The sequence below is a fragment of the Carcharodon carcharias genome, chromosome 6 (genome assembly GCF_017639515.1).
Source record: "Carcharodon carcharias isolate sCarCar2 chromosome 6, sCarCar2.pri, whole genome shotgun sequence".
Lineage (NCBI taxonomy): Eukaryota > Metazoa > Chordata > Chondrichthyes > Lamniformes > Lamnidae > Carcharodon > Carcharodon carcharias.
Window position 1 is genome coordinate 40,694,611 of NC_054472.1, and position 24,943 is coordinate 40,719,553.

General features: G+C 58.5%; 1 protein-coding gene across 2 annotated transcripts in view; it reads right to left on the reverse strand.

Moving 5' to 3' along the window:
* The window catches only part of si:dkey-122a22.2, a 289,414-nt gene that overhangs the window by 225,606 nt on the left and 38,865 nt on the right, over positions 1-24,943 (reverse strand). For both annotated transcript variants that reach the window (XM_041189080.1, XM_041189081.1), the window contains exon 5: positions 19,074-19,174. In XM_041189080.1, coding sequence (XP_041045014.1) covers positions 19,074-19,174 — 101 coding nt within the window. The remainder of the gene's footprint in view (positions 1-19,073; positions 19,175-24,943) is intronic.

Genomic DNA, 24,943 nt, shown 5'->3' on the forward strand with positions numbered 1-24,943 from the left:
GAGTGGGGGGTACAGGGGAGTGAGTATGTGAGTGGGGGGGACAAGAGAGCGAGAGCATGGGCGGGGGGGAACAAGAGAGCGAGGGCGTTGGGGACAAGAGAGCGAGGAAGGAGTGGGGGGGACCAGGGAGCGAGGGCGAGAGTGGGGATGGACAAGAGAGCGAGAGTAAGGGCGGGGGGACAAGAGAGCGAGGGGGACAAGAGCGAGAGTGAAGGGGACAAGAGAGCGAGAGCGGGGCGGACAAGATAGCGAAAGCGAGGGCGGGGGGCGACAAGAGAGCGAGAGCGGGGGCGACAAGAGAGCGAGAGTGAGGCCGGGGGGTGACAAGAGAGCGAGAGCGAGGGGGCGGGGGGATAATAGAGCGAGAATGAGGCCGGGGAGAGACAAGAGAGCGAGAACGAGGCCGGGGGGGACAAGAGAGCGAGAGCAAGGCCGGGGGGGACAAGAGAACGATGGAGCGAGGCCGGGGGGGGCACAAGAGCGAGAGTGAGGCCGGGGGGGGGAAAAAATGAGAGCGAGAGCGAGGCCGGGGGGGACAAGAGAGCGAGAGTTGAGGCGGGGAGGACAAGAGAGCGAGAGTGAGGGCGGGGGGGACAACAGAGCGAGAGCGAGGCCAGGGGGGACACACAAAGCGAGAGCGAGGGGGAGCGAAGAGAGAACGAGAGTGAGGCCGGGGGGGACAAGAGAGCGAGAGCGGGGCCGGGGGGGACAAAAGAGCGTGAGCGAGGGTGGGGGAGATAAGAGAGCGTGAGGCCTGGGCGACAAGAGAGCAAGAGCGAGGCCGGGGGACAAAAGAGCGAGAGCGAGGGCCGGGGGGGACAACAGAGTGAGAGCGAGGCCGGGGGGGACAACAGAGCGAGAGCGAGGTCGGGGGGGGACAAGAGAGCGAGAGTGAGGGCCGGGGAGGACAAGAGAGCGAGTGGGCGGGGGGGGACAACAGAGCGAGAGCGAGGCCAGGGGGGAAACAAAGCAAGAGCGAGGGGACAAGAGAGCGAGAGTGAGGCCGGGGGGGACAAAGAGAGCGAGAGCGGGGCCGGGGGGGGACAAAAGAGACGTGAGCGAGGCCGGGGGGGGGGGGGGGGGACAAGAGAGCGAGAGCGAGGCCGGGGGGGACAAGAGAGCGAGAGCGAGGCCGGGGGGGGACAAGGAGAGCGAGAGCGAGAGGGCGGGGGGGGGGACAAAGACAGCGAAGAGAGCGAGGCGGGGGGGGGGGGAAACAGAGAGCGAGAGCGAGGCGGGGGGGACAAGAGAGCGAGAGCGAGGACGGGGGGGACAAGAGAGCGAGAGCGAGGGCGGGGGGGGCAAGGGAGCGAGAGCGATGTAGGGCAAAGGGGACAAGAGAGCGAGAGCAAGGACTGGGGGGAGAAGAGAGCAAGGGCGGGGGGTCAGAGAGCGAGAGCGAGGGCGGGGAACACAAGAGAGCGAGAGCGAGGGCGGAGGGGACAAGAGAGCGAGAGCGAGGCCGGGGGGAACAAGAGAGCGAGAGCAAGGGCTGGGGGGGACAAGAGAGAGAGAGCAAGGGCTGGGGGGGGAGAAGAGAGCAAGGGCGGGGGTTCAAGAGAGCGAAGAGCGAGGGCGGGGCAGGACAATGAGAGCGAGAGCAAGGGCAGAGGGACAAGAGAGCGAGAGCAAGGGCAGAGGGGACAAGAGAGCGAGAGCGAGGCCCGAGGGGGGACAAGAGAGCGAGAGCAAAGGCGGGGGTGACAAGCGAGCGAGAGCAAGGGCAGATGGGACAAGAGAACGAGAGCTCGGGCGGGGGGGTCAAGAGATCGGGTGAGAGGGCGGGGTGGGTCAAGAGTGCGAGGGCAAGGGCGGGGGGGACAACAGAGCAAGGGATAGGGTGGGGGAACAAGAGAGCTAGAACGAGAGCGAGGGCGGGGGGGAGAAGAGAGAGAGGGCCGGGAGGACAAGAGAGCATGGGGGACAAGAGCGAGGGCGGGGGGGTACAAGAGAACGAGGGAGGGAGTAGGGGGGGGGACAAGGGAGCGAGAGCAAGGGTGGGGGGGCACAAGACAGCAAGGGCGGGGGGGGACAAGAGAGCGAAAGCGAGAGGCACGAGAGAGTGAGAGCAAGGGCGGGAGGGACAAGAGAGCGAGGGCGGGGGGGACAAGAGAGCAAGAGCGAGGCCGGTGGGGACAAGAGAGCGAGAGCGAGGCTGGGGGGGACAAGAGAGCGAGAGCGAGGCTGGGGGGGACAAGAGAGCGAAAGCGAGAGGCACAAGAGAGTGAGAGCGAGGGCGGGAGGGACAAGAGAGCGAGGGCGGGGGGGACAAGAGAGCAAGAGCGAGGCCGGTGGGGACAAGAGAGCGAGAGCGAGGCCGGGGGGGACAAGAGAGCGAGAGCGAGGCCGGGGGGGACAAGAGAGCGAGAGCGAGGCCGGGGGCGACAAGAGAGCGAGAGCGAGGCTGGGGGGTCAAGAGAGGGAGAGCGAGGCCAGGGGGGAACAAGAGAGCGAGAGCAAGGGCGGGGGGGGGGACAAGAGAGCCAGAGTGAGGGGCAAAAGAGAGCGAGAGCGAGGCCGGGGGGGGGGGGGGACAAGAGAGCGAGAGCGAGGCCGGGGGTGACAAGAGAGCGAGGCCGGGGGGAACAACAGAGCGAGAGTGAGGCTGGGGGGTCAAGAGAGCGAGAGCGAGGCCGGTGGGGGGGACAAGAGAGCGAGAGCGAGGCCGGGGGGAGAAGAGAGCGAGGGCAGGGGGAGAAGAGAGAGAGAGGCCGGGGGGGGAGCAACAGAGCGAGGGTGAGAGTGGGGGGGACAGGGGAGTGAGTATGAGAGTGGGGGGGGACAAGAGAGCGAGAGCGTGGGCGGGGGGGGGAACAAGAGAGCGAGGGCGTTGGGGACAAGAGAGCGAGGAAGGAGTGGGGGGGACCAGGGAGCGAGGGCGAGAGTGGGGATGGACAAGAGAGCGAGAGTAAGGGCGGGGGGGACAAGAGAGCGAGGGGGACAAGAGAGCGAGAGTGAAGGGGACAAGAGAGCGAGAGCGGGGCGGACAAGAGAGCGAAAGCGAGGGCGGGGGGCGACAAGAGAGCGAGAGCGGGCGCGACAAGAGAGCGAGGGCGGGGGCGACAAGAGAGCGAGAGCGGGGGCGACAAGAGAGCGAGAGCGGGGGCGACAAGAGAGCGAGAGCGGGGGCGACAAGAGAGCGAGAGCGGGGGGGGACAGGAGAGCGAGGGTGAGAGTCGGGGGGACAAGGGAGTGAGTGTGAGATTGGGGGGGACAAGAGAGCGAGAGCGTGGGCGGAGGGGAACAAGAGATCGAGGGCGTTGGGGACAAGAGAGCGAGGAAGGAGTGGGGGGGGGCCAGGGAGCGAGGGCGAGAGTGGGGGTGGACAAGAGAGCGAGGGGGACAAGAGAGCGAGAGTGAAGGGGACAAGAGAGCGAGAGCGGGGCAGACAAGAGAGCGAAGGCGAGGGCGGGGGCCGACAACAGAGCGAGAGCGAGGCTGGGGGGGACAACAGAGCGAGAGCGAGGTCGTGGGGGACAACAGAGCGAAAGCGAGGCCGGTGGGGACAACAGAGCGAGAGCGAGGGCGGAGGGGACAAGAGAGCGAAAGCGAGGGCGGAGGGGACAAGAGAGCGAGAGTGAGGCCGGGGGGGGGACAAGAGAGCGACAGCGAGGCCGGGGGGGGGACAAGAGAGCGAAAGTGAGGCCGGGGAGGACAAGAGAGCGAGAGTGAGGGCGGGGGGGACAACAGAGTGAGAGCGAGGCTGGGGAGGACAAGAGAGCAAGAGCGAGGGTGGGGGGGACAACAGAGCGAGAGCGAGGCCAGGGGGGACAACAAAGCAAGAGCGAGGGAGACAAGAGAGCGAGAGTGAGGCCGGGGTGGACAGGAGAGCGAGAGCGGGGTCGGGGGGATAAGAGAGCGTGAGCCTGGGCGACAAGAGAGCGAGAGCGAGGCCAGGGGGGGGACAAGAGAGCAAGAGCGAGGCCGGGGGGGGGACAAGAGAGCGAGAGCGAGGCCGGGGGGGGAACAAGAGAGCGAGAGCGAGGCCGGGGGGGGACAAGAGAGCGAGAGCGAGGCCGGGGGGGACAAGAGAGCGAGAGCGAGGCCGGGGGAGGGGAGGGGGGGAACAAGAGAGCGAGAGCGAGGCCGGGGGGGGGTGGGGGGGAGACACGAGAGCGAGAGCGAGGCTGGGGGGGACAAGCGAGCAAGAGCGAGGCTGGGGGGTCAAGAGAGGGAGAGCGAGGCCAGGGAGGGACAAGAGAGCGAGAGCAAGGGCGGGGGGGGGGGACAAGAGAGCCAGGGTGGGGGGCAAAAGAGAGCGAGAGCGAGGCCGGGGGGGACAAGAGAGCGAGAGCGAGGCCGGGGGGGACAAGAGAGCGAGAGCGAGGCCGGGGGGGACAAGAGAGCGAGAGCGAGGCCGGGGGGGACAAGAGAGGGAGAGCGAGGCCGGGGGGGACAAGAGAGCGAGAGCGAGGCCGGGGGGGACAAGAGAGCAAGAGCGAGGGCGCGTGGGGACTAAAGAGCGAGAGCGAGGGCGGGGGGGACAAGAGATTGAGTGAGAGGGCGGGGGGGGGTCAAGAGTGCGAGGGCGGGGGGACATCAGAGCGAGGGGTAGAGTGGGGGAACAAGAGAGCTAGAACGAGAGCGAGGGCGTGGGGGAGAAGAGAGAGAGCGTGGGGGACAACAGAGCGAGAGCGGGGCTGGGGGGGACAACAGAGCGAGAGCAACACCGGTGCTGACAACAGAGCGAGAGCGAGGGCGGAGGGGACAAGAGAGCGAGAGTGAGGCCGGGGGGGACAACAGAGCGAGAACGAGTCCGGGGGGGACAAGAGAGCGAGAGCGAGGTCGGGGGGGACAAGAGAGCGAGAGCGAGGTCGGGGGGGGACAAGAGAGCGAGAGCGAGGCCGGTCGGGACAACAGAGCGAGAGCGAGGGCCGGGGGGGACAACAGAGCGAGAACGCGGCCGGGGGGGACAAGAGAGCGAGAGCGAGGCCGGGGGGGACAAGAGAGCGTGAGCGAGGGTTGGGGGGATAAGAGAGCGTGAGCCTGGGCGACAAGAGAGCGAGAGCGAGGCCAGGGGGGGGACAAGAGAGCGAGAGCGAGGCCGGGGCGGGGACAAGAGAGCGAGAGCGAGGCCGGGGGGGACAAGAGAGCGAGAGCGAGGCTGGGGGGGGGGGGGGGACAAGAGAGCGAGAGCGAGGCCGGGGGGGGGGGGCGGGGGGGACAAGAGAGCGAGAGCGAGGCCGGGGCGGACAAGAGAGCGAGAGCAAGGGCAGAGAGGACAAGACAGCGAGAGCGAGGGCGGGGGGGGACAAAAGAGCGAGGGCAGGGAAAGGGGGGGCCAAGATGGCGAGGGCGGGGCCAAAAGAGCGAGGGCAAGGGCGGGGGGGACGAGAGCGAGAGCGAGGGCGGGGGGGTCAAGAGAGCAAGAGCGAGGGCGCGTGGGGACTAAAGAGCGAGAGCGAGGGCGGGGGGGACCAGAGATTGAGTGAGAGGGCGGGGGGGGTCAAGAGTGCGAGGGTGGGGGGACAACAGAGCGAGGGGTAGAGTGGGGGAACAAGAGAGCTAGAACGAGAGCGAGGGCGTGGGGGAGAAGAGAGAGAGGGCGGGTGGGACAAGAGAGCGTGGGGGACAACAGAGCGAGAGCGGGGCTGGGGGGGACAACAAAGCGAGAGCGAGGGCGGAGGGGACAAGAGAGCGAGAGTGAGGCCGGGGGGGACAAGAGAGCGAGAACGAGGCCGGGGGGGACAAGAGAGCGAGAGCAAGGCCGGGGGGGACAAGAGAGCGAGAGCGAGGCCGGGGGGGACAAGAGAGCGAGAGTGAGGCCGGGGGGGCGACAAGAGAGCGAGAGCGAGGGCAGGGGGGACAAGAGAGCGAGAGCGAGGGCAGGGGGGTCAAGAGAGCGAGAGCGAGGCCGGTGGGGACAAGAGAGCGAGAGCGAGGGCAGCGGGGGAGAAGAGAGCGAGAGCAAGGGCTGGGGGGGAGAAGAGAGCGAGAGCAAGGGCGGGGGGGGAGACAAGAGAGTGAGGGTGGGGGATCAAGAGAGCGAGAGCGAGGGCGGGGGGACAGGAGCGCGAGAGCGAGGGCAGGCGGGACAAGAGAACGAGGGCGGGCGGGACAAGAGAGCGAGGGCAGGGGGGACAAGGGAGTGAGAGCGACGGCGGGGGGGACAAGAGAGCGAGGCCGGGGGGGTACAAGAGAGCGAGTGCGAGGCCGGGGGCGACAAGAGAGCGAGAGCGAGGCCGGGGGCAACAAGAGAGTGAGGCCGGGGGGGACAACAGAGCGAGAGCGAGGCCCGGGGGGGACAACAGAGCGAGAGTGAGCCTGGGGGGGACAAGAGAGCGAGAGCGAGGCCGGGGGGACAAGAGAGCGAGAGCGAGGCCGGGGGGGACAACAGAGCGAGAGCGAGGCCGGGGGGGAAAAGAGAGCAGAGCGAGGCCGGGGGGGACAAGAGAGCGAGAGCGAGGCCGGGGGGGACAAGAGAGCGAGAGCGAGGCCGGGGGGGACAAGAGAGCGAGAGCGAGGCCGGGGGGGACAAGAGAGCGAGAGCGAGGCCCGGGGGGGACAAGAGAGCGAGAGCGAGGCCGGGGGGGACAAGAGAGCGAGAGCGAGGCCGGGGGGGACAAGAGAGCGAGAGCGAGGCCGGGGGGGACAAGAGAGCGAGAGCGAGGCCGGGGGGGACAACAGAGCGAGAGCGAGGCCGGGGGGGACAAGAGAGCGAGAGCAAGGCCGGGGGGGACAACAGAGCGAGAGCGAGGCCGGGGGGGACAACAGAGCGAGAGCGAGGCCGGGGGGGCAAGAGAGCGAGAGCGAGAGTGAGAGCGAGGCCGGGGGGACAAGAGAGCGAGAGCGAGGCCAGGGGGGGGACAAGAGAGCTAGAGCGAGGCCGGGGGGGAAAAGAGAGCAGAGTGAGGCCGGGGGGGACAAGAGAGCGAGAGCGAGGCCAGGGGGGACAAGAGACCGAGAGCGAGGCCGGGGGGGACAAGAGACCGAGAGCGAGGCCGGGGGGGACAAGAGACAGAGAGCGAGGCCGGGGGGGACAAGAGAGCGAGAGCGAGGCCGGGGGGGACAAGAGACCGAGTGCGAGGCCGGGGGGGACAAGAGACCGAGAGCGAGGCCGGGGGGGACAAGAGACCGAGAGCGAGGCCGGGGGGGGGACAAGAGACCGAGAGCGAGGCCGGGGGGGGACAAGAGAGCGAGAGCGGGACCGGGGGGGGACAACAGAGCGAGAGCGAGCCCGGGGGGGCACAAGAGAGCGAGAGCGAGGGCGGCGGGGACAAGAGAGCGAGAGCGAGAGCGAGGTTAAGAAGAGAGCGAGGCCAGGGGGGACAAGAGAGCAAGGGCAGGGGAACAGGAGGGCAAGGGCGGGCGGGACAAGAGAGCGAGGGCGGGCGGGACAAGAGAGTGAGAGCGAGGGCGGGGGGGACAAGAGAGCAAGAGCGAGGGGGACAAGAGAGCGAGAGCGAGGCCGGGGGGGAAAGAGAGCGAGAGCGAGGGTGGGGGGAATAAGAGAGCAAGTGCCGGGGCATCAAGAGAGCGAGAGCGAGGGCGGCAGGGGACAAGAGAGCGAGGGCAAGGGCAGGGGGGACAAGTGAGCAAGGGCGGGGGGGACAAGAGAGCGAGGGCGGGGGGGACGAGGGCGCGAGAGCGAGGGCTGGGGGGACAAGAGAGCAAGAGCGAGGGGGGGACAAGAGAGCGAGGGTGGGGGGAGAAGATAGAAAAAGCGAGGGCGGGGGGACAAGAGAGCGAGAAGAGGGCGGGGGGCACAAGAGAGCGAGAGCGATGCCGGGGGGGACAATAGAGCGAGAGCGAGGCCGGGGGCGACAAGAGAGCGAGAGCGAGGCCAGGGGGGACAAGAGAGCGAGAGCAAGGCCGGGGGCGACAAGAGAGCGAGAGCGAGGGCAGCGGGGGACAAGAGAGCGAGGGCAAGGGCAGGGGGGACAAGTGAGCGAGAGCGAGGCCAGGGGGGACAAGAGAGCGAGAGCAAGGGTGGGGGGTCAAGAGAGCGAGAGCGAGGGCTGGGGGGACAAGAGAGCGAGAGCGAGGGGGGACAAGAGAGCGAGGGTGGGGGGAGAAGATAGCAAAAGCGAGGGCGGGGGGACAAGAGAGCGAGAAGAGGGCGGGGGGCACAAGAGAGCGAGAGCGATGCCGGGGGGGACAAGAGAGCGAGAGCGAGGCCAGGGGGGACAAGAGAGCGAGAGCGAGGGCAGGGGCGACAATAGAGCGAGAGCGAGGGCAGCGGGGGACAAGAGAGCGAGGGCAAGGGCAGGGGGGACAAGTGAGCGGGAGCAAGGGTTGGTGGGGAGAAGAGAGCAAGGGCGGGGGGGGGACAAGAGGGCGAGAGCGAGGACGGGGGGGACAAGAGAGCAAGGGCAGGGGGACAGGAGGGCGAGAGCGAGGTCGGGCGGGACAAGAGAGCGAGAGCGAGAGCAAGGTTGGGGGGGACTAGACAGTGAGAGCGAGGGCAGGGGGACAAGAGAGCGAAGCAAGGGCAGGGGGGGAACAAGAGAGTGAGAGCAAGGGCGGGGGGGAGAAGACAGCGAAAGCGAGGGCTGGGGGGACAAGAGAGCGAGAGCAAGGGCAGGAGGGACAAGAGAGCGGGAGCAAGGGCGGGGGGGTCAAGAGAGTGAGAGCAAGTGCAGGGGGGGCAAGAGAGCGAGAGCAGGGGATACAAGAGAGCGAGAACAGGGTAGAGAAGAGAGCGAGAGCGCGGGGGACAAGAGAGCGAGAGTGAGGGCGGGCGGACAAGAGAGCAAGAGCGGGAGGCACAAGAGAGCAACAGAGCGAGACCGGTGGGGGACAAGAGAGTGAGAGCGGATGCGGGGGGGACAAGGGAGCGAGAGCGGGGGGGGGACAAGAGAGCAAGAGCGAGGGCGGGGGGGACAAGAGAGCAAGGGCGGGGGGGGAAAAGAGAGCGAGAGCGAGGGCGCGGGGGGAAAAGAGAGCGAGAGTGAGGGCGGGGGGGGGGGACAAGAGAGCGAGGGCAAGGCCGGGGGGGACAAGAGAGCGAGAGCAAGGGTGGGGAGGACAAGAGAGCAAGGGCGGGGGGAACAACAGATCAAGGGCCGGGGGAACAAGAGATCAAGGGCAGGGGGGACAAGAGAGCGAGAGCGAGGGCGGGGGGACAAGAGAGCAAGGGCGGAGGGATAGGAGAGCGAGAGCGAGGGCAGGGAGACAAGAGAACGAGAGCGAGGGCGGGGGGGGACAAGACAGCGAGAGCGAGGGTTGGGGGCACAAGAGAGCGAGAGCGGCGGGCACAGGAGAGTGAGAGCGAGCGTGGGAGGGACAAGAGAGCGAGAGCGGGGAAAGAGAGCGAGAGTGCGGGGGACAAGAGAGCGAGAGCGAGGGCGGGGGGGGGACAAGAGAGCAAGAGCGAGGGCGGGTGACAAAAGAGCGAGGGCGGGATGGACAACAGAGCGAGAGCGAGGGCGTGGGGGACAAGAGAGCGAGAGCGAGGGTGGGTGGGCAAGAGAGCAAGAACGAGGGCAGGGGGGACAAGAGAGCGAGAGCGAGGGTGGGGGGGACAAGAGAGCAAGAGCGAGGGCGGGGGGGATAAGAGAGCAAGAGCGAGGGCAGGAGCGACAAGAGAGCGAGAGCGAGGGCAGGGGGGGACAAGAGAGCAAGAGCGAGGGCGGGTGACAAAAGAGCGAGGGCGGGATGGACAACAGAGCGAGAGCGAGGGCGTGGGGGACAAGAGAGCGAGAGCGAGGGTGGGTGGGCAAGAGAGCAAGAACGAGGGCAGGGGGGACAAGAGAGTGAGAGCGAGGGCGGGGGGGACAAGAGACCGAGCGAGGGCGGGGGGGATAAGAGAGCAAGAGCGAGGGCAGGAGCGACAAGAGAGCGAGAGCGAGGGCGGGAGGGACAAGAGAGCGAGATCGACGGCGGGAGGGACAAGAGAGCGAGATCGACGGCGGGGATACAAGAGAGCGAGAGTGAGGGCGAGGGCGCGGGGACAAGAGAGCGAGATCGAGGGTGGGGGGGACAAGAGAGCGAGAGCCGGGGGACAAGAAAGCGAGAGCGAGGGCAGGAGGGACAAGTGAGCGAGAGCGAGGGCACAAGAGAGCGAGAGCGGTGGGAACAAGAGAGAGGACGGGGGAGACAAGAGAGCGAGGACAGGGGGGACAAGAGAGCAAGAGCGAGGGCGGGGGGGACAAGATTGCGAGAGCGAGGGGACAAGAGAGTGAGAGCGAGGGCGGGGGGGACAAGAGAGCGAGAGCGAGGGTTGGGGGCACAAAAGAGCGAGAGCGGCGGGCACAAGAGAGTGAGAGCGAGTGTGGGGGGGACAAGAGAGTGAGAGCGAATGCGGGGGGGACAAGGGAGCAAGAGCTGGGGGGACAAGAGAGCGAGGGCGGGGGGCACAAGAGAGCGAGAACGAGGGCGGGGGGGACAAGAGAGCGAGAGCAACGGCGGGGGACAAGAGAGCGAGAGTAAAAGCGGGGTGGGACAAGAGAGCGAGGGCAAGGTCGGGGGGACGAGAGATTGAAAGCGAGAGCAAGGGCGGGGGGGACAAGAGAGCGAGAACGAGGGCGGGAGGGACAAGAAAGCGAGAGCGAGGGCAGGAGGGACAAGTGAGCGAGAGCGAGGGCACAAGAGAGCGAGAGCGGTGGGAACAAGAGAGAGGACGGGGGAGACAAGAGAGCGAGGACAGGGGGGACAAGAGAGCGAGAGCGAGGGTTGGGGGCACAAAAGAGCGAGAGCGGCGGGCACAAGAGAGTGAGAGCGAGGGTGGGGGGGACAAGAGAGCAAGAGCGAGGGCGGGGGGGATAAGAGAGCAAGAGCGAGGGCAGGAGCGACAAGAGAGCGAGAGCGAGGGCAGGGGGGGGACAAGAGAGCAAGAGCGAGGGCGGGTGACAAAAGAGCGAGGGCGGGATGGACAACAGAGCGAGAGCGAGGGCGTGGGGGACAAGAGAGCGAGAGCGAGGGTGGGTGGGCAAGAGAGCAAGAACGAGGGCAGGGGGGACAAGAGAGTGAGAGCGAGGGCGGGGGGGACAAGAGACCGAGCGAGGGCGGGGGGGATAAGAGAGCAAGAGCGAGGGCAGGAGCGACAAGAGAGCGAGAGCGAGGGCGGGAGGGACGAGAGAGCGAGATCGACGGCGGGAGGGACAAGAGAGCGAGATCGACGGCGGGGATACAAGAGAGCGAGAGCGACGGCGGGGGGGGACAAGAGAGCGAGATCGAGGGTGGGGGGGACAAGAGAGCGAGAGCCGGGGGACAAGAAAGCGAGAGCGAGGGCAGGAGGGACAAGTGAGCGAGAGCGAGGGCACAAGAGAGCGAGAGCGGTGGGAACAAGAGAGAGGACGGGGGAGACAAGAGAGCGAGGACAGGGGGGACAAGAGAGCAAGAGCGAGGGCGGGGGGACAAGATTGCGAGAGCGAGGGGACAAGAGAGAGTGAGAGCGAGGGCGGGGGGGACAAGAGAGCGAGAGCGAGGGTTGGGGGCACAAAAGAGCGAGAGCTGCGGGCACAAGAGAGTGAGAGCGAGTGTGGGGGGGACAAGAGAGCGAGAGCGGGGAGAGAAGAGAGCGAGAGTGCGGGGGACAAGAGAGCGAGAGCGAGGGCGGGCGGACAAGAGAGCAAGAGCGGGGGACACAAGAGAGCAACAGAGCGAGACCGGTGGGGGACAAGAGAGTGAGAGCGAATGCGGGGGGGACAAGGGAGCAAGAGCTGGGGGGACAAGAGAGCGAGGGCGGGGGGCACAAGAGAGCGAGAACGAGGGCGGGGGGGACAAGAGAGCGAGAGCAACGGCGGGGGACAAGAGAGCGAGAGTAAAAGCGGGGTGGGACAAGAGAGCGAGGGCAAGGTCGGGGGGACGAGAGATTGAAAGCGAGAGCAAGGGCGGGGGGGGACAAGAGAGCGAGAACGAGGGCGGGAGGGACAAGAAAGCGAGAGCGAGGGCAGGAGGGACAAGTGAGCGAGAGCGAGGGCACAAGAGAGCGAAAGCGGTGGGAACAAGAGAGAGGGCAGGGGGAGACAAGAGAGCGAGGACAGGGGGGACAAGAGAGCAAGAGCGAGGGCGGGGGGACAAGATTGCGAGAGCGAGGGGACAAGAGAGTGAGAGCGAGGGCGGGGGGGACAAGAGAGCGAGAGCGAGGGTTGGGGGCACAAAAGAGCGAGAGCGGCGGGCACAAGAGAGTGAGAGCGAGTGTGGGGGGGACAAGAGAGCGAGAGCGGGGAGAGAAGAGAGCGAGAGTGCGGGGGAACAAGAGAGCGAGAGCGAGGGCGGGCGGACAAGAGAGCAAGAGCGGGGGACACAAGAGAGCAACAGAGCGAGACCGGTGGGGGACAAGAGAGTGAGAGCGAATGCGGGGGGGACAAGGGAGCAAGAGCTGGGGGGACAAGAGAGCGAGGGCGGGGGGGCACAAGAGAGCGAGAACGAGGGCGGGGGGGAACAAGAGAGCGAGAGCAACGGCGGGGGACAAGAGAGCGAGAGTAAAAGCGGGGTGGGACAAGAGAGCGAGGGCAAGGTCGGGGGGACGAGAGATTGAAAGCGAGAGCAAGGGCGGGGGGGACAAGAGAGCGAGAACGAGGGCGGGAGGGACAAGAGAGCAAGAGAGAGGGCAGGTGGGACAAGAGAGCGAGGGGGGACAAGATAGCGAGAGCGAGGGTGGGATGGACAACAGAGCAAAAGCGAAGGCGTGGGGGACAAGAGAGCGAGCCCGGGGGGGACAAGAGAGCGAGAGCGATGGCGGGGGGGGACAAGAGAGCGAGGGCGGGGGGGGGACAAGTGAGCGAGAGCGAGTGCGGAGCGGATAAGTGAGCGAGAGTGGGGGGGACAAGTGACTGAGGACGGGAGGGACAAGAGAGCGAGGGCAGGGGGACAAGAGAGCGAGGGCAGGGGGACAAGAGAGCGAGGGCGAGGGCAGGGGGACAAGAGAGTGAGGGCGTGGGGGTCAAGAGAGTGAGGACGAGGGCAGGGGGACAACAGAGCGAGGGTGAGGGCAGGGGGACAAGAGAGCGAGGGCGGGGGGACAAGAGAGCGAGAGCGAGGTCGGGGGGACAAGAGAGCGAGAGTGAGGGCGGGGGCAAGAAGAGAGCGAGAGCAAGGGCGGGGGGACAAGAGAGCGAGAACAAGGGCGGGGGGGACAAGAGAGCGAGATCGAGGGTGGGGGGTACAAGAGAGCGAGAGTGAGGGCACAAGAGAGCGAGAGCGGTGGGGACAAGAGAGCGAGAGCGAGGACGGGGGGGACAAGAGAGGGAGAGCGAGGGCGGGTGGACAAGAGAGCAAGAGCGAGGGCGGGGGGACAAGATTGCGAGGGCGGGTGAAAAAGAGAGCGAGGGCAGGGGGGACAAGAGAGCGAGGGCGGGGGGGACAAGAGAGCGAGAGCGAGGGGACAAGAGAGCGAGAGCGAGGGCGGGGGGGACAAGAGAGTGAGAGCGAGGTCCGGGGGGACAAGAGAGCGAGGGCGGGGGGGGGGACAAGTGAGCGAGAGCGAGTGCGGAGCAGATAAGTGAGCGAGAGTGGGGGGGACAAGTGACTGAGGACGGGAGGGACAAGAGAGCGAGGGCAGGGGGACAAGAGAGCGAGGGCGAGGGGGACAAGAGAGCGAGGGCGAGGGCAGGGGGACAAGAGAGTGAGGGCGTGGGGGTCAAGAGAGTGAGGACGAGGGCAGGGGGACAACAGAGCGAGGGTGAGGGCAGGGGGACAAGAGAGCGAGGGCGGGGGGACAAGAGAGCGAGAGCGAGGTCGGGGGGACAAGAGAGCGAGAGTGAGGGCGGGGGGAAGAAGAGAGCGAGAGCAAGGGCGGGGGGACAAGAGAGCAAGAGTGAGGGCGGGGGGACAAGACTGCGAGAGCGAGGGCGGGTGACAAAAGAGCGAGGGCAGGGGGGACAAAAAAGCGAGAGCTGGGGGACAAGACAGCGAGAGTGAGGGCGGGGGGAAAAAGAGAGCGAGAGCAAGGGTGGGGGGACAAGAGAGCGAGGGCGGGGGGACAAGAGAGCAAGAGCGAGGGCGGGGGGACAAGATTACGAGATCGAGGGCGGGTGACAAGAGAGCAAGGGCGGGGGGAACAATAGTGCGAGAGCAAGGGCGGGGGGACAAGAGAGCGAGAACAAGGGCGGGGGGGACAAGAGAGCGAGATCGAGGGTGGGGGGTACAAGAGAGCGAGAGTGAGGGCACAAGAGAGCGAGAGCGGTGGGGACAAGAGAGCGAGAGCGAGGACGGGGGGGACAAGAGAGGGAGAGCGAGGGCGGGTGGACAAGAGAGCAAGAGCGAGGGCGGGGGGACAAGATTGCGAGGGCGGGTGAAAAAGAGAGCGAGGGCAGGGGGGACAAGAGAGCGAGGGCGGGGGGGACAAGAGAGCGAGAGCGAGGGGACAAGAGAGCGAGAGCGAGGGCGGGGGGGACAAGAGAGTGACAGCGAGGTCCGGGGGGACAAGAGAGTGAGAGCGAGGGGACAAGAGAGCGAGAGCGAGGGCGGGGGGGACAAGAGAGCGAGAGCGAGGGGACAAGAGAGCGAGAGCGAGGGCGGGTAGGGACAAGAGAGTGAGGGCGGGGGGGACAAGAGAGCGAGAGAGAGGGCGGGGGTGGACAAGAGAGCAAGAGTGAGGGCGGGGGGGGACAAGAGAGCAAGAGTGAGGGCGGGGGGGACAAGAGAGCGAGGGCAGGGGGGACAAGAGAGTGAGACCGAGGGCGGGGGGGACAAGAGACCGAGCGAGGGCGGGGGGGATAAGAGAGCAAGAGCGAGGGCAGGAGCGACAAGAGAGCGAGAGCGAGGGCGAGAGGGACAAGAGAGCGAGATCGACGGCGGGAGGGACAAGAGAGCGAGATCGACGGCGGGGGTACAAGAGAGCGAGAGCGACGGCGGGGGGGGACAAGAGAGCGAGAGTGAGGGCGAGGGCGCGGGGACAAGAGAGCGAGATCGAGGGTGGGGGGGACAAGAGAGCGAGAGCCGGGGGACAAGAAAGCGAGAGCGAGGGCAGGAGGGACAAGTGAGCGAGAGCGAGGGCACAAGAGAGCAAGAGCGGTGGGAACAAGAGAGAGGACGGGGGAGACAAGAGAGCGAGGACGGGGGGGACAAGAGAGCAAGAGCGATGGCGGGGGGACAAGATTGCGAGAGCGAGGGGACAAGAGAGTGAGAGCGAGGGCAGGGGGGGCAAGAGAGCGAGAGCCGGGAGGCAAGAGGGCGAGGGCGGAGGGGCAAGAGAGCGAAAGCGGGGGGGACAAGAGAGCGAGAGCAAGGACGGGGGGGACAAGAGAGTGAGAGCGAGGGCGGGGGGGACAAGAGAGTGAGAGCGAGGGTTGGGGGCACAAGAGAGCGAGAGCGAGTGTGGGGGGGACAAGAGAGCGAGAATGGGGAGAGAAGAGAGCGAGAGTGCGGGGGACAAGAGAGCGAGAGCGAGGGCGGGCGGACAAGAGAGCAAGAGCGGGGGACACAAGAGAGCAACAGAGCAAGACCGGTGGGGGAAAAGAGAGTGAGAGCGAATGCGGGGGGGACAAGGTAGCAAGAGCTGGGGGGACAAGAGAGCGAGGGCGGGGGGCACAAGAGAGCGAGAACGAGGGCGGGGGGGACAAGAGAGTGAGAGCAACGGCGGGGGACAAGAGAGCGAGAGTAAAAGTGGGGGGGGACAAGAGAGCGAGGGCAAGGTCGGGGGGACGAGAGATTGAAAGCGAGAGCAAGGGCCGAGGGGACAAGAGAGCGAGAACGAGGGCGGGAGGGACAAGAGAGCGAGAGAGAGGGCAGGTGGGACAAGAGAGCGAGGGGGGACAAGAGAGCGAGAGCGAGGGCGGGATGGACAACAGAGCGAGAGCGAGGGCGTGGGGGACAAGAGAGCGAGAGCGAGGGTGGGTGGGCAAGAGAGCAAGAACGAGGGCAGGGGGGACAAGAGAGCGAGAGCGAGGGCGGGATGGACAACAGAGCAAGAGCGAGGGCGGGGGGGGACAAGAGAGCGAGCCCGGGGGGGACAAGAGAGCGAGAGCGATGGCGGGGGGGACAAGAGAGCGAGAGCGAATGCGGGGCGGATAAGTGAGCGAGAGTGGGGGGGACAAGTGACTGAGGACGGGAGGGACAAGAGAGCGAGGGCAGGGGGACAAGAGAGCAAGGGCAGGGGGACAAGAGAGCGAGGGCAGGGGGACAAGAGAGCGAGGGCGAGGGCAAGGGGACAAGAGAGTGAGGGCGAGTGGGTCAAGAGAGTGAGGACGAGGGCAGGGGGACAACAGAGCGAGGGTGAGGGCAGGGGGACAAGAGAGCGAGGGCGGGGGGGACAATAGAGCGAGAGCAAGGGCGGGGGGACAAGAGAGCGAGAGCGAGAGCGAGGGCGGGGGGACAAGAGAGCGAGGGCGGGGGACAAGAGAGCGAGAGTGAGGGCGGGGGGAAGAAGAGAGCGAGAGCAAGGGCGGGGGGACAAGAGAGCAAGAGCGAGGGCGGGGGGACAAGATTGCGAGAGCGAGGGCAGGTGACAAAAGAGCGAGGGCGGGGGGGACAAAAAAGCGAGAGCTGGGGGACAAGACAGCGAGAGTGAGGGCGGGGGGGAAAAAGAGAGCGAGAGCAAGGGCGGGGGGACAAGAGAGCGAGGGCGGGGGCACAAGAGAGCAAGAGCGAGGGCGGGGGGACAAGATTGCGAGATCGAGGGCGGGTGACAAGAGAGCAAGGGCGGGGGGAACAATAGTGCGAGAGCAAGGGCGGGGGGACAAGAGAGCGAGAACAAGGGCGGGGGGGACAAGAGAGCGAGATCGAGGGTGGGGGGTACAAGAGAGCGAGAGTGAGGGCACAAGAGAGCGAGAGCGGTGGAGACAAGAGAGCGAGAGCGAGGACGGGGGTACAAGAGAGGGAGAGCGAGGGCGGGTGGACAAGAGAGCAAGAGCGAGGGCGGGGGGACAAGATTGCGAGGGCAGGTGAAAAAGAGAGCGAGGGCGGGGGGGACAAGAGAGCGAGGGCAGGGGGGACAAGAGAGCGAGAGCGAGGGGACAAGAGAGCGAGAGCGAGGGCGGGGGTGACAAGAGAGTGAGAGCGAGGACCGGGGGGACAAGAGAGTGAGAGCGAGGGCGGGGGGGACAAGAGAGCGAGAGCGAGGGTTGGGGACACAAGAGAGCGAGAGCGGCGGGCACAAGAGAGTGAGAGCGAGCGTGGGGGGGACAAGAGAGCGAGAGCGGTGAGAGAAGAGAGCGAGAGTGCGGGGGACAAGAGAGCGAGAGCGAGGGCGGGCGGACAAGAGAGCAAGAGTGAAGGCGGGGTGGGTCAATGGAGCGAGAGCGAGGGCGGGGGGGACAAGAGAGCGAGGGCGGGCGGACAAGAGAGCAAGAGGTGGCTATGATTGCAGACAGAACAGTTTACCTTCTCCCTACAGGTATGTACAATGATAATCATGCTTAATGTTTTTCCCTGGAACATTATCATTCCTGGATTACTACAAATTAAATCACAGTAGATTAACAGAAACTATCAAGTATTTAGAGATATCGGAACAGAAATGGGTCACTCAGCTCCTCAATCTGTTCCACCAATCAATTAGATAATGGCTTATCTGTATCTCAACTCCATTTTCCTGCCTTGATCCATATCTCTTAACTATCTTATCTCTGAAAAACCTCTTTATCGTAGTTTTGAATTTTCAATTGCCTTTGCCTCTAACTTATTGACTAATTTTCCAAGATTTTTGAGGAAGTAACAAGCAACATGTATAAAGGGGAACCTATGGATGCGATGTACTTAGATTTCTAGAAGCAATTTGACACATTAAAGGTTACAACACAAAATCAGAGCCATGGTGTAAGGGGTAACATATTAGCATGGACAGAGGATTGGCTGGCTAATGGGAAATGGAGAGTAGGCATAAGTGGATCATTGTCGTGCTGGCAAGATGTAATGAGCGGAGTGCCATAGCGATCAGTGCTGGGGCCGCAAACATTTACAATCTAATATTAATGACTTGGATGGTGGGATCCAATGTATGGCTGCTAAGTTTGCTGATGACGCAAAGATAGGGTGAAAAGGACATAAGGATATATATATATATATATATATATATATATAGATAGATAGATAGGTTGTGAGTGGGCAAAAATTTGGCAGATGGAATATAATGAGGATAATGTGAACTTTTGCTTACTTTTGGAACATTGTCGTTTATTGCAAGGGGAATGGATTCCAAAAGTAAATATGTTTTGCTACCATTGTATAGGGTAATGGTGAGACCATATCTAGCGTACTGTATACAGTTTTGGTCTCCTTATTTAAGAAAGGGCATAATAATAAAGCAGTTCAGAGAAGGTTCGCTCAACTAATTCCTATTAGGAAAGATTGGATAGATTGGGCCTGTATCCACAGGAGTTTAGAAGCATAAGAGATGATCTTACTGAAGCATAAATGATCCTGAGGGGACTTGATAGGGTATCTGTTGAAAGGATGTTTCCCCTTGTGGGAGTGATTAGAACTAGGGGACACGGTTTAAAATAAGGGATCTCTCATTTAAGACAGAGATGATGACATTTTTTTTCTCTGAGGTGAGACTGTGGAACCCTTTTCCTCAGAGTGTGGTGGAGGCAGGGTGACTGAATATTTTTAAGGCTAAATTAGACAGACTCCTGATTGACAAGGGAGTCAAAGGGTACAAGGGGTAGAAGGAAAGTGGAGTTGAGGCCACAATCAGATCAGCCGTGATCTAATTGAATGGTGGAGCAGGCTCGAAGGGCCGAATGGCCTACTCCTGCTCTAATTTGTACATTCGTATATATGTTCTTTTGGGTACATAAGTGCTTCCTGACACCTAGTTTTAAGGTTTGCCCCTTGCTCTGGACTTCCTTACTGGCAATATCTATTGCAACCTTTAATGATCTTAATCTTCTCAATTAGATCATTCCTTAATCTTCTATACTTAAGGGAATACAAGCTTTGATTTAATGCAACATGGCCTCATAATTTAACTACGTTATCCTCAATATAGAATATCTTATCATTTATTTAACTGTTGATAATGTAACTAAGACAGGAATACCAGGGATGGGGCAACTAAAAAAAAGATGAACTATGATCCTACTGGGCTTAATTGTATTCTATATTACTGGTAAATAAACCAGGCGATAGTCTCAAAATATAAAACACAAACTCAAACAAAATTGTCAAGGTAGTGCCATTTTTGCATCAGTTCAATTTAACCATCTCAGATTATTATTTATTCTACAGATTATTCTAATGATTACCTTCCTGTTGTCGACCCCCTCCATAACTTATCCAGTCCAGTTGTTTGTTTCTGGAACATTCTCTTACTGAAGCCAAGTCCAGCTCTGTCATAAATGCACGCCTGCAGGATAAGACAGAGTTTATGACATATCCTAATAGCAGGGGCACAAAATAGTTGAGTGTCTGATAAATTATATCAAGTGTTTATTATCAGTCTGGTGTTATGGACAAAGGCTCCCCTTTTTTCCACCTCTCAACTGATTGCAGGTAGCTGTGTTTTGTAGAGAAAGTGTTTTGAAGAGAAAGTGTTTTAATACCTTGGGTGTAGACTCTCAAGAATACGCAAAAAACATTTTCTCATAAGTTTATAAAAAAGGTCAATGTTTACTTCTCAACATCCACGTGCATTCGCAACAGCACCCAATCAATCACGCACTCAGACACACACAGGAAAAAGCAATCACACAAGAGGTAGCGTGCACTTATGTTTTTAAAGTCCAAACATTCACTTATATTTGAGCCTCTCAAGATAAAAGCTTGAAACGTTGTAGGCCTGATAATTGCCTTTTGGTACACTGAAGAAATGGAGGTTGAAAATTTCTGATAACGGATTCACAGTGGCTTACTGCATGAAGCTGCCGGTTTCTGGCTTACTCTGGTTCTTCAAACCCGTAGGTAAAAGGCTAGTCCAAATTCTCTGCCGGCTGGTGGATTTTAAACAGGGTCTATTACTTTGCTGGATCTGTTCCCTCCGAGTCTCCATGTCTCAGTTATTTACTTATTGAGTTTACAAACCTAGTACTTGTAATCTGTTAATTTAAATTAAACAGTTAGGTAGAATTGGGGCAATCTGGTGGTTTGATCAAACTTTTTCACAGCTTGGGGAACAGTGCTTTATATTGCAGTGCACTATCTACAGTGGGTCTGTGGACATGAGTTTAAATCCCACCAAAGCAGCTGATGTAACTTGACTTTGTAAATAAATCTGGAATTGAAAGCTAATCTCAGTAATGGCGACTATCAAACTATTATCAATTATTGTAAAAACCCATCTAGTTCACTAATGTCCCTTTAGGGAAGGAAATCTGTGATCCTTACCTGGTGTGGCCTGCATGTGACTCCAGACTCACAGCAATGTGGTTGACTGTTAACTTCCCTCTGAAATTGTCGATCAAGCCCCTCAGCTCAAGGGCAAGTAAGGATGGGCAACAAATGCTGGCCTTGTCAGTGACACCCAAATCCCATGAAAGAATGAAGAAAAAAAAATCTGTTGCATTTTAATGCCTTCTCATTGCAAGGTACCAAAAAGGCCCTATGCATTTTAGTATCCTGTCCTAACAAGCAGGCCTGTCCAGCCTTGTGTGGTTCCATGTATATTGGAGACAAGAAAGTAAGTCGGTTGACCAAACAACTCCATCTTGTTTCAAAGCAAATTGTACATTCTCCATTTTGTTTTTAAAAGTGTCCATTTTCCTTAAATGCATGAGTATGTTTTCATCTCTCACGCTAGTAAAATCTTGCTCAGGATCATCCTGGAACGGATCCAGAAAAAGGGATTGCTGATGAGCAAGCTGGATTTCAACATGGAAGAGTAACTAGAGAACAAGTCACTAATCTTAGAATCATAATGTGCAAAATCCAAGAACATCAGCAGCCAATGTACAAGTGCTCCATTGAATTTGCGAAGGCATTCAATTCAATCTCATGAGAAACTCTGGTTGACAATGTTAGACATGGGATATCCATCATATTTAATCAATTTGCGAGCCAAGCTTTATCGTAAGCAACAAGCTGGGGTCAGAGTTGCCGAAATCCTCTCAGAATGGTTCAGAGCCAAAAAGGGTGTTAGACAGAGGTGTGTCCTCTCACCATATTTATTCAACATCCTAGCAGAAATGGTTATGAGAGAGACACTTGATGGTTATAAAGGTTGGATACAAATTGGCAGGTGGTGAGTTTCAAATCTTTGATATGCTGATGAGATTATTTTGCTCACTAACTCAGTGGAAGAGCTAAAGGAGTTAGTAGATTGCTGTGAACAAATTAACCAGAAATACAATATCCTGATTAATGTTGACAAGGTGAAAGTGATGGAGATGGGTGGAAAGACCTACAAGATTCTGATTAACAGAGTTCAGCTTGAACGCATGATACCTTCCCCTGTCTTGGGTCACTCATCACAGAATATGCAAAGTCTACCAAAGAAATTCAGGCGAGACTTAAAAAGGGTCATGATGTTGTAAACTTACTTAAAAGAATATGGAATAGATACAGCATCTCAATTACAATAAATATTTGTCTTCTAAAAGCCCTGAATGTGGTCAGTGACGATGTATGGCTATGAAAGCTGGACTATTAAGAAAAGTGATGAGGCTTGAATAAGAGCATTTGAAATGAAAGGACTCAGATGGATATTACGAGTGCAATGGGCAGCCAAGCAGACAAATGAATAGGTGCTCAAGAAAACTGGTGTTAAGAGAAACTTGTTTGAGGCAGTGATATCAAGGAAGCTCACATATTTTGGACATGTGATGCGAACAGCAGGGGAGTGTTTGGAAAAAGAGATAATGCAAGGTAAAACACCTGGAAAACATGCACAGGGAAGACACAAGATGACACGGATAGATAATATCTGAGCGTGGACTCGCCTCTCTATGGAACAGGCAGTTAGGGCAATGGAGAATGGAAATCAACGGAGAAAGTTTGTTCATGTTGCAACCAACCCTCGGAATGAGGATGGATGAAAGACAAGAAAGCCCATGAGCATAACTGCATTGATGTGACAATGGTGACAGTTTCCCTAAATGGAACAGACCGAAGAAACATTCATTCAATCATCCATACTGCAGCCAGAAACTGGCCTCAAACAATGCTGTCAAAATGAGGAAAAATCATAAATGTTTTCATTGCTGTAGCTCGAAATGAAACCAAGAGTGGCGTAAATTGAAATAAATATTCTGCAAGTAAATGCAAAAGGTTTGCTCGAAATCTGATTTTCTAAACTCCATTCAATATTGCAGTAAACACAGCAGAAATGCTTGATCAGGACACTTCTCTTCAACTTTCATCAAGCAAAAACTTTATTAATCTGGAGGACTGTCTAATCTGTCAGCAACTGACAGATTAAATTTGATTTGTCAGCACAACAACTGACCTTGAACAGAAAACATATAGGGAATGAAAAACATTAAAGTGCACAGGCATATGCTGTGCGAGTAAGTCTTGAGATCACATACCCAACAATGAGGTCTAATATTTATGTTTTACTTACTGATCAAAAATAAAACTGCTATATCCGGATTATGAATTTGCCACTTGTGGCTAATGTATTGGACAACACTGGTCTATTGCAACAATAGCTGATTATTCTTCCTAACCTGTAAGAAATACTTGTGACTCCATTTGCTCAGCATGCAATTATTAAGAACTGAATGGTGAAGGGCCACAGTTTGCAGGATCTGAATCTATGGCCAACTGCAACATCTCAAAGGACACATTTTTTTCTAAAAAGTATAGAATAAAAACACAAACAATTATGTTTTGCTGATAATGGTAGTATCACATGTAGTCAGCACAGAAACGCAGGTAAAACTACATAAAAACAATGGGTCGGATCTTGTTGGTAAAATAATGGCATGATACCCAAGAGAATGAGGATGAAAGTATGGAACTCAGGGAGAGAGACTGCGAGATTCTTGAGCAAATTGATAAAGCAAGTGACAAGGTATTGGAAGTGTTGGCAGGCTTAAAAGTGGACAAATCTTCAGGTCCGGATGATTTGTGTCTCAGACTGCTGAGGGAGGCAAAGGAGGAGATCGCAGGGGCTCTGACCCAAGTTGTTAGTTCCTCTCTGGCCACGGGGGAGGTGCCAGAGGACTGGAGAACAGCTAATGTGGTTCCGTTATTTAAGAAGGGCTGTAGAGATAAGCCAGGGAACTACAGGCCAGTGAGTCCCACGTCAGTGGTAGGGAAACTACTGGAGAAAATCCTGAAGGAGAGTATCTATCTCCACTTGGAGAGGCAAGGTCTGATCAGGGATAGTCAGCATGGCTTTGTCAGAGGGAAGTCATGCCTAACAAATTTGATTGAATTTTTTGAGGAGGTGACCAGGTGTGTAGATGAGGGTAGTGCAGTTGATGTGGTTCTACTGGATTTCAGCAAAGCCTTTGATAAGATCCCATATGGGAGACTTATAAAGAAGGCAAATGCACATGGGATACAGGGTAATTTGATAAGGTGGATTCAAAATTGGCTTAGTTGTAGGAGACAGAGGGTGATGACAGACAGATGCTTTAGTGACTAGAAACCAGTGTTCAATGGTGTACCACAGGGATCTGTGCTGGGTCACCTATTATTTGTCATTTATATAAATGACATAGATGACTATGTGGGGGGTAGGATTAGTAAGTTTGCGGATGACACAAAGATTGGCTGGGTGGTTAACAGTGAGGTTGTGTGTCTTGTGCTACAGGAAGATATAGATGGGATGGTCAAATGGGCAGATAAGTGGCAGATGGAATTTAACCCGGAAAAGTGTGAGATGATACGCTTTGGAAGGAGTAATTTGACTAGGAAGTATTCAATGAATGGCATGACACTAGGAAGTTCTGAGAAACAAAGGGACCTTGACTTGTGTGTTCATAGATCTCTGGAGGCAGAGGGGCATGTTAGTGGGGTGGTGAAAAAGGCATATGGGACACTTGCCTTTATCAATCGAGGCATTGATTACAAAAGTAGGGAGGTCATGTTGGAGTTGTATAGAACCTTGGTGAGGCCACAGCTGGAATACTGTGTGCCGTTCTGGTCGCCACATTATAGGAAGGATGTGATTGCACTGAAGGAAGTGCAGAGGAGATTCACCAGGATGTTGCCTGGGATGAAACATTTAAGTTATGAAGAGAGGTTGGATAGACTTGGGTTGTTTTCGTTGGAGCAAAGAAATCTGAGGGATGACATGATCGAGGTGTATAAGATTATGAGGGGCATGGACAGGGTGGATAGGGTTGAAGGGTCAGTCACGAAGGGACACAAGTTCAAGGTGAGGGGCAGGAAGTTTATGGGGGATGTGAGGAAAAACATTTTTACCCAGAGGGGGTGACGGTCTGGAATGCACTGCCTCAGAGGGTGGTGGAGGCAGGTTGCCTCACATCCTTTAAAAAGTACCTGGATGAGCACTTGGCATGTCATAACATTCAAGGCTATGGGCCAAATGCTGGTAAATGGGATTAGGTAGGTAGGTCAGGTGTTTCTCACGTGTCGGTGCAGGCTCAATGGGCCGAAGGGCCTCTTCTGCATTGCGTGATTCTGTGACAATGAGTATAGCATCACTGATGTGCAAATTGGCAGCAAATTCAGAGAATTAACGGATACATCATGAATTACAAAACTCCAGAACTTGTCGATTGATTTACCATGCTCCTCTGTTTGCATTGCAAAAATGGCATTTCATCCTTAGCCTCTCTGCTTTTTGTAAGAACTTGCTGGATTTAAACATCATAGTTGCCCATTAAATGCGCTACAAAAATTGGACTGGAATTTAACAATGCAAGTACCTTTTTAATAATGATTATTGTTACTGTGATGACAAGCACTCCTTGGCCAAAAAAATACCAACTTAAACTGCTAAATTTCATCCCTGCATGTAATTGTTGTTAGAGATTTTAAAAATATAAATATTTCCATTTTTAAATTTATCTTACTTTTGTTGTCATATTTTTCTCTCTCTCAATCTAATTTTTCTTTCCTGCTCTTTAATTCTCTTTCTGTACTTAATTTGACACTAATTCAGGCACTTCTTTGGCATTCCGCTTTCTTTTTCAACCCTTAAATCTGTAATCAAGGAGATAGTCCCACCATTCAATAAGATCTCAGATACTCCTGCCTTTGTTGC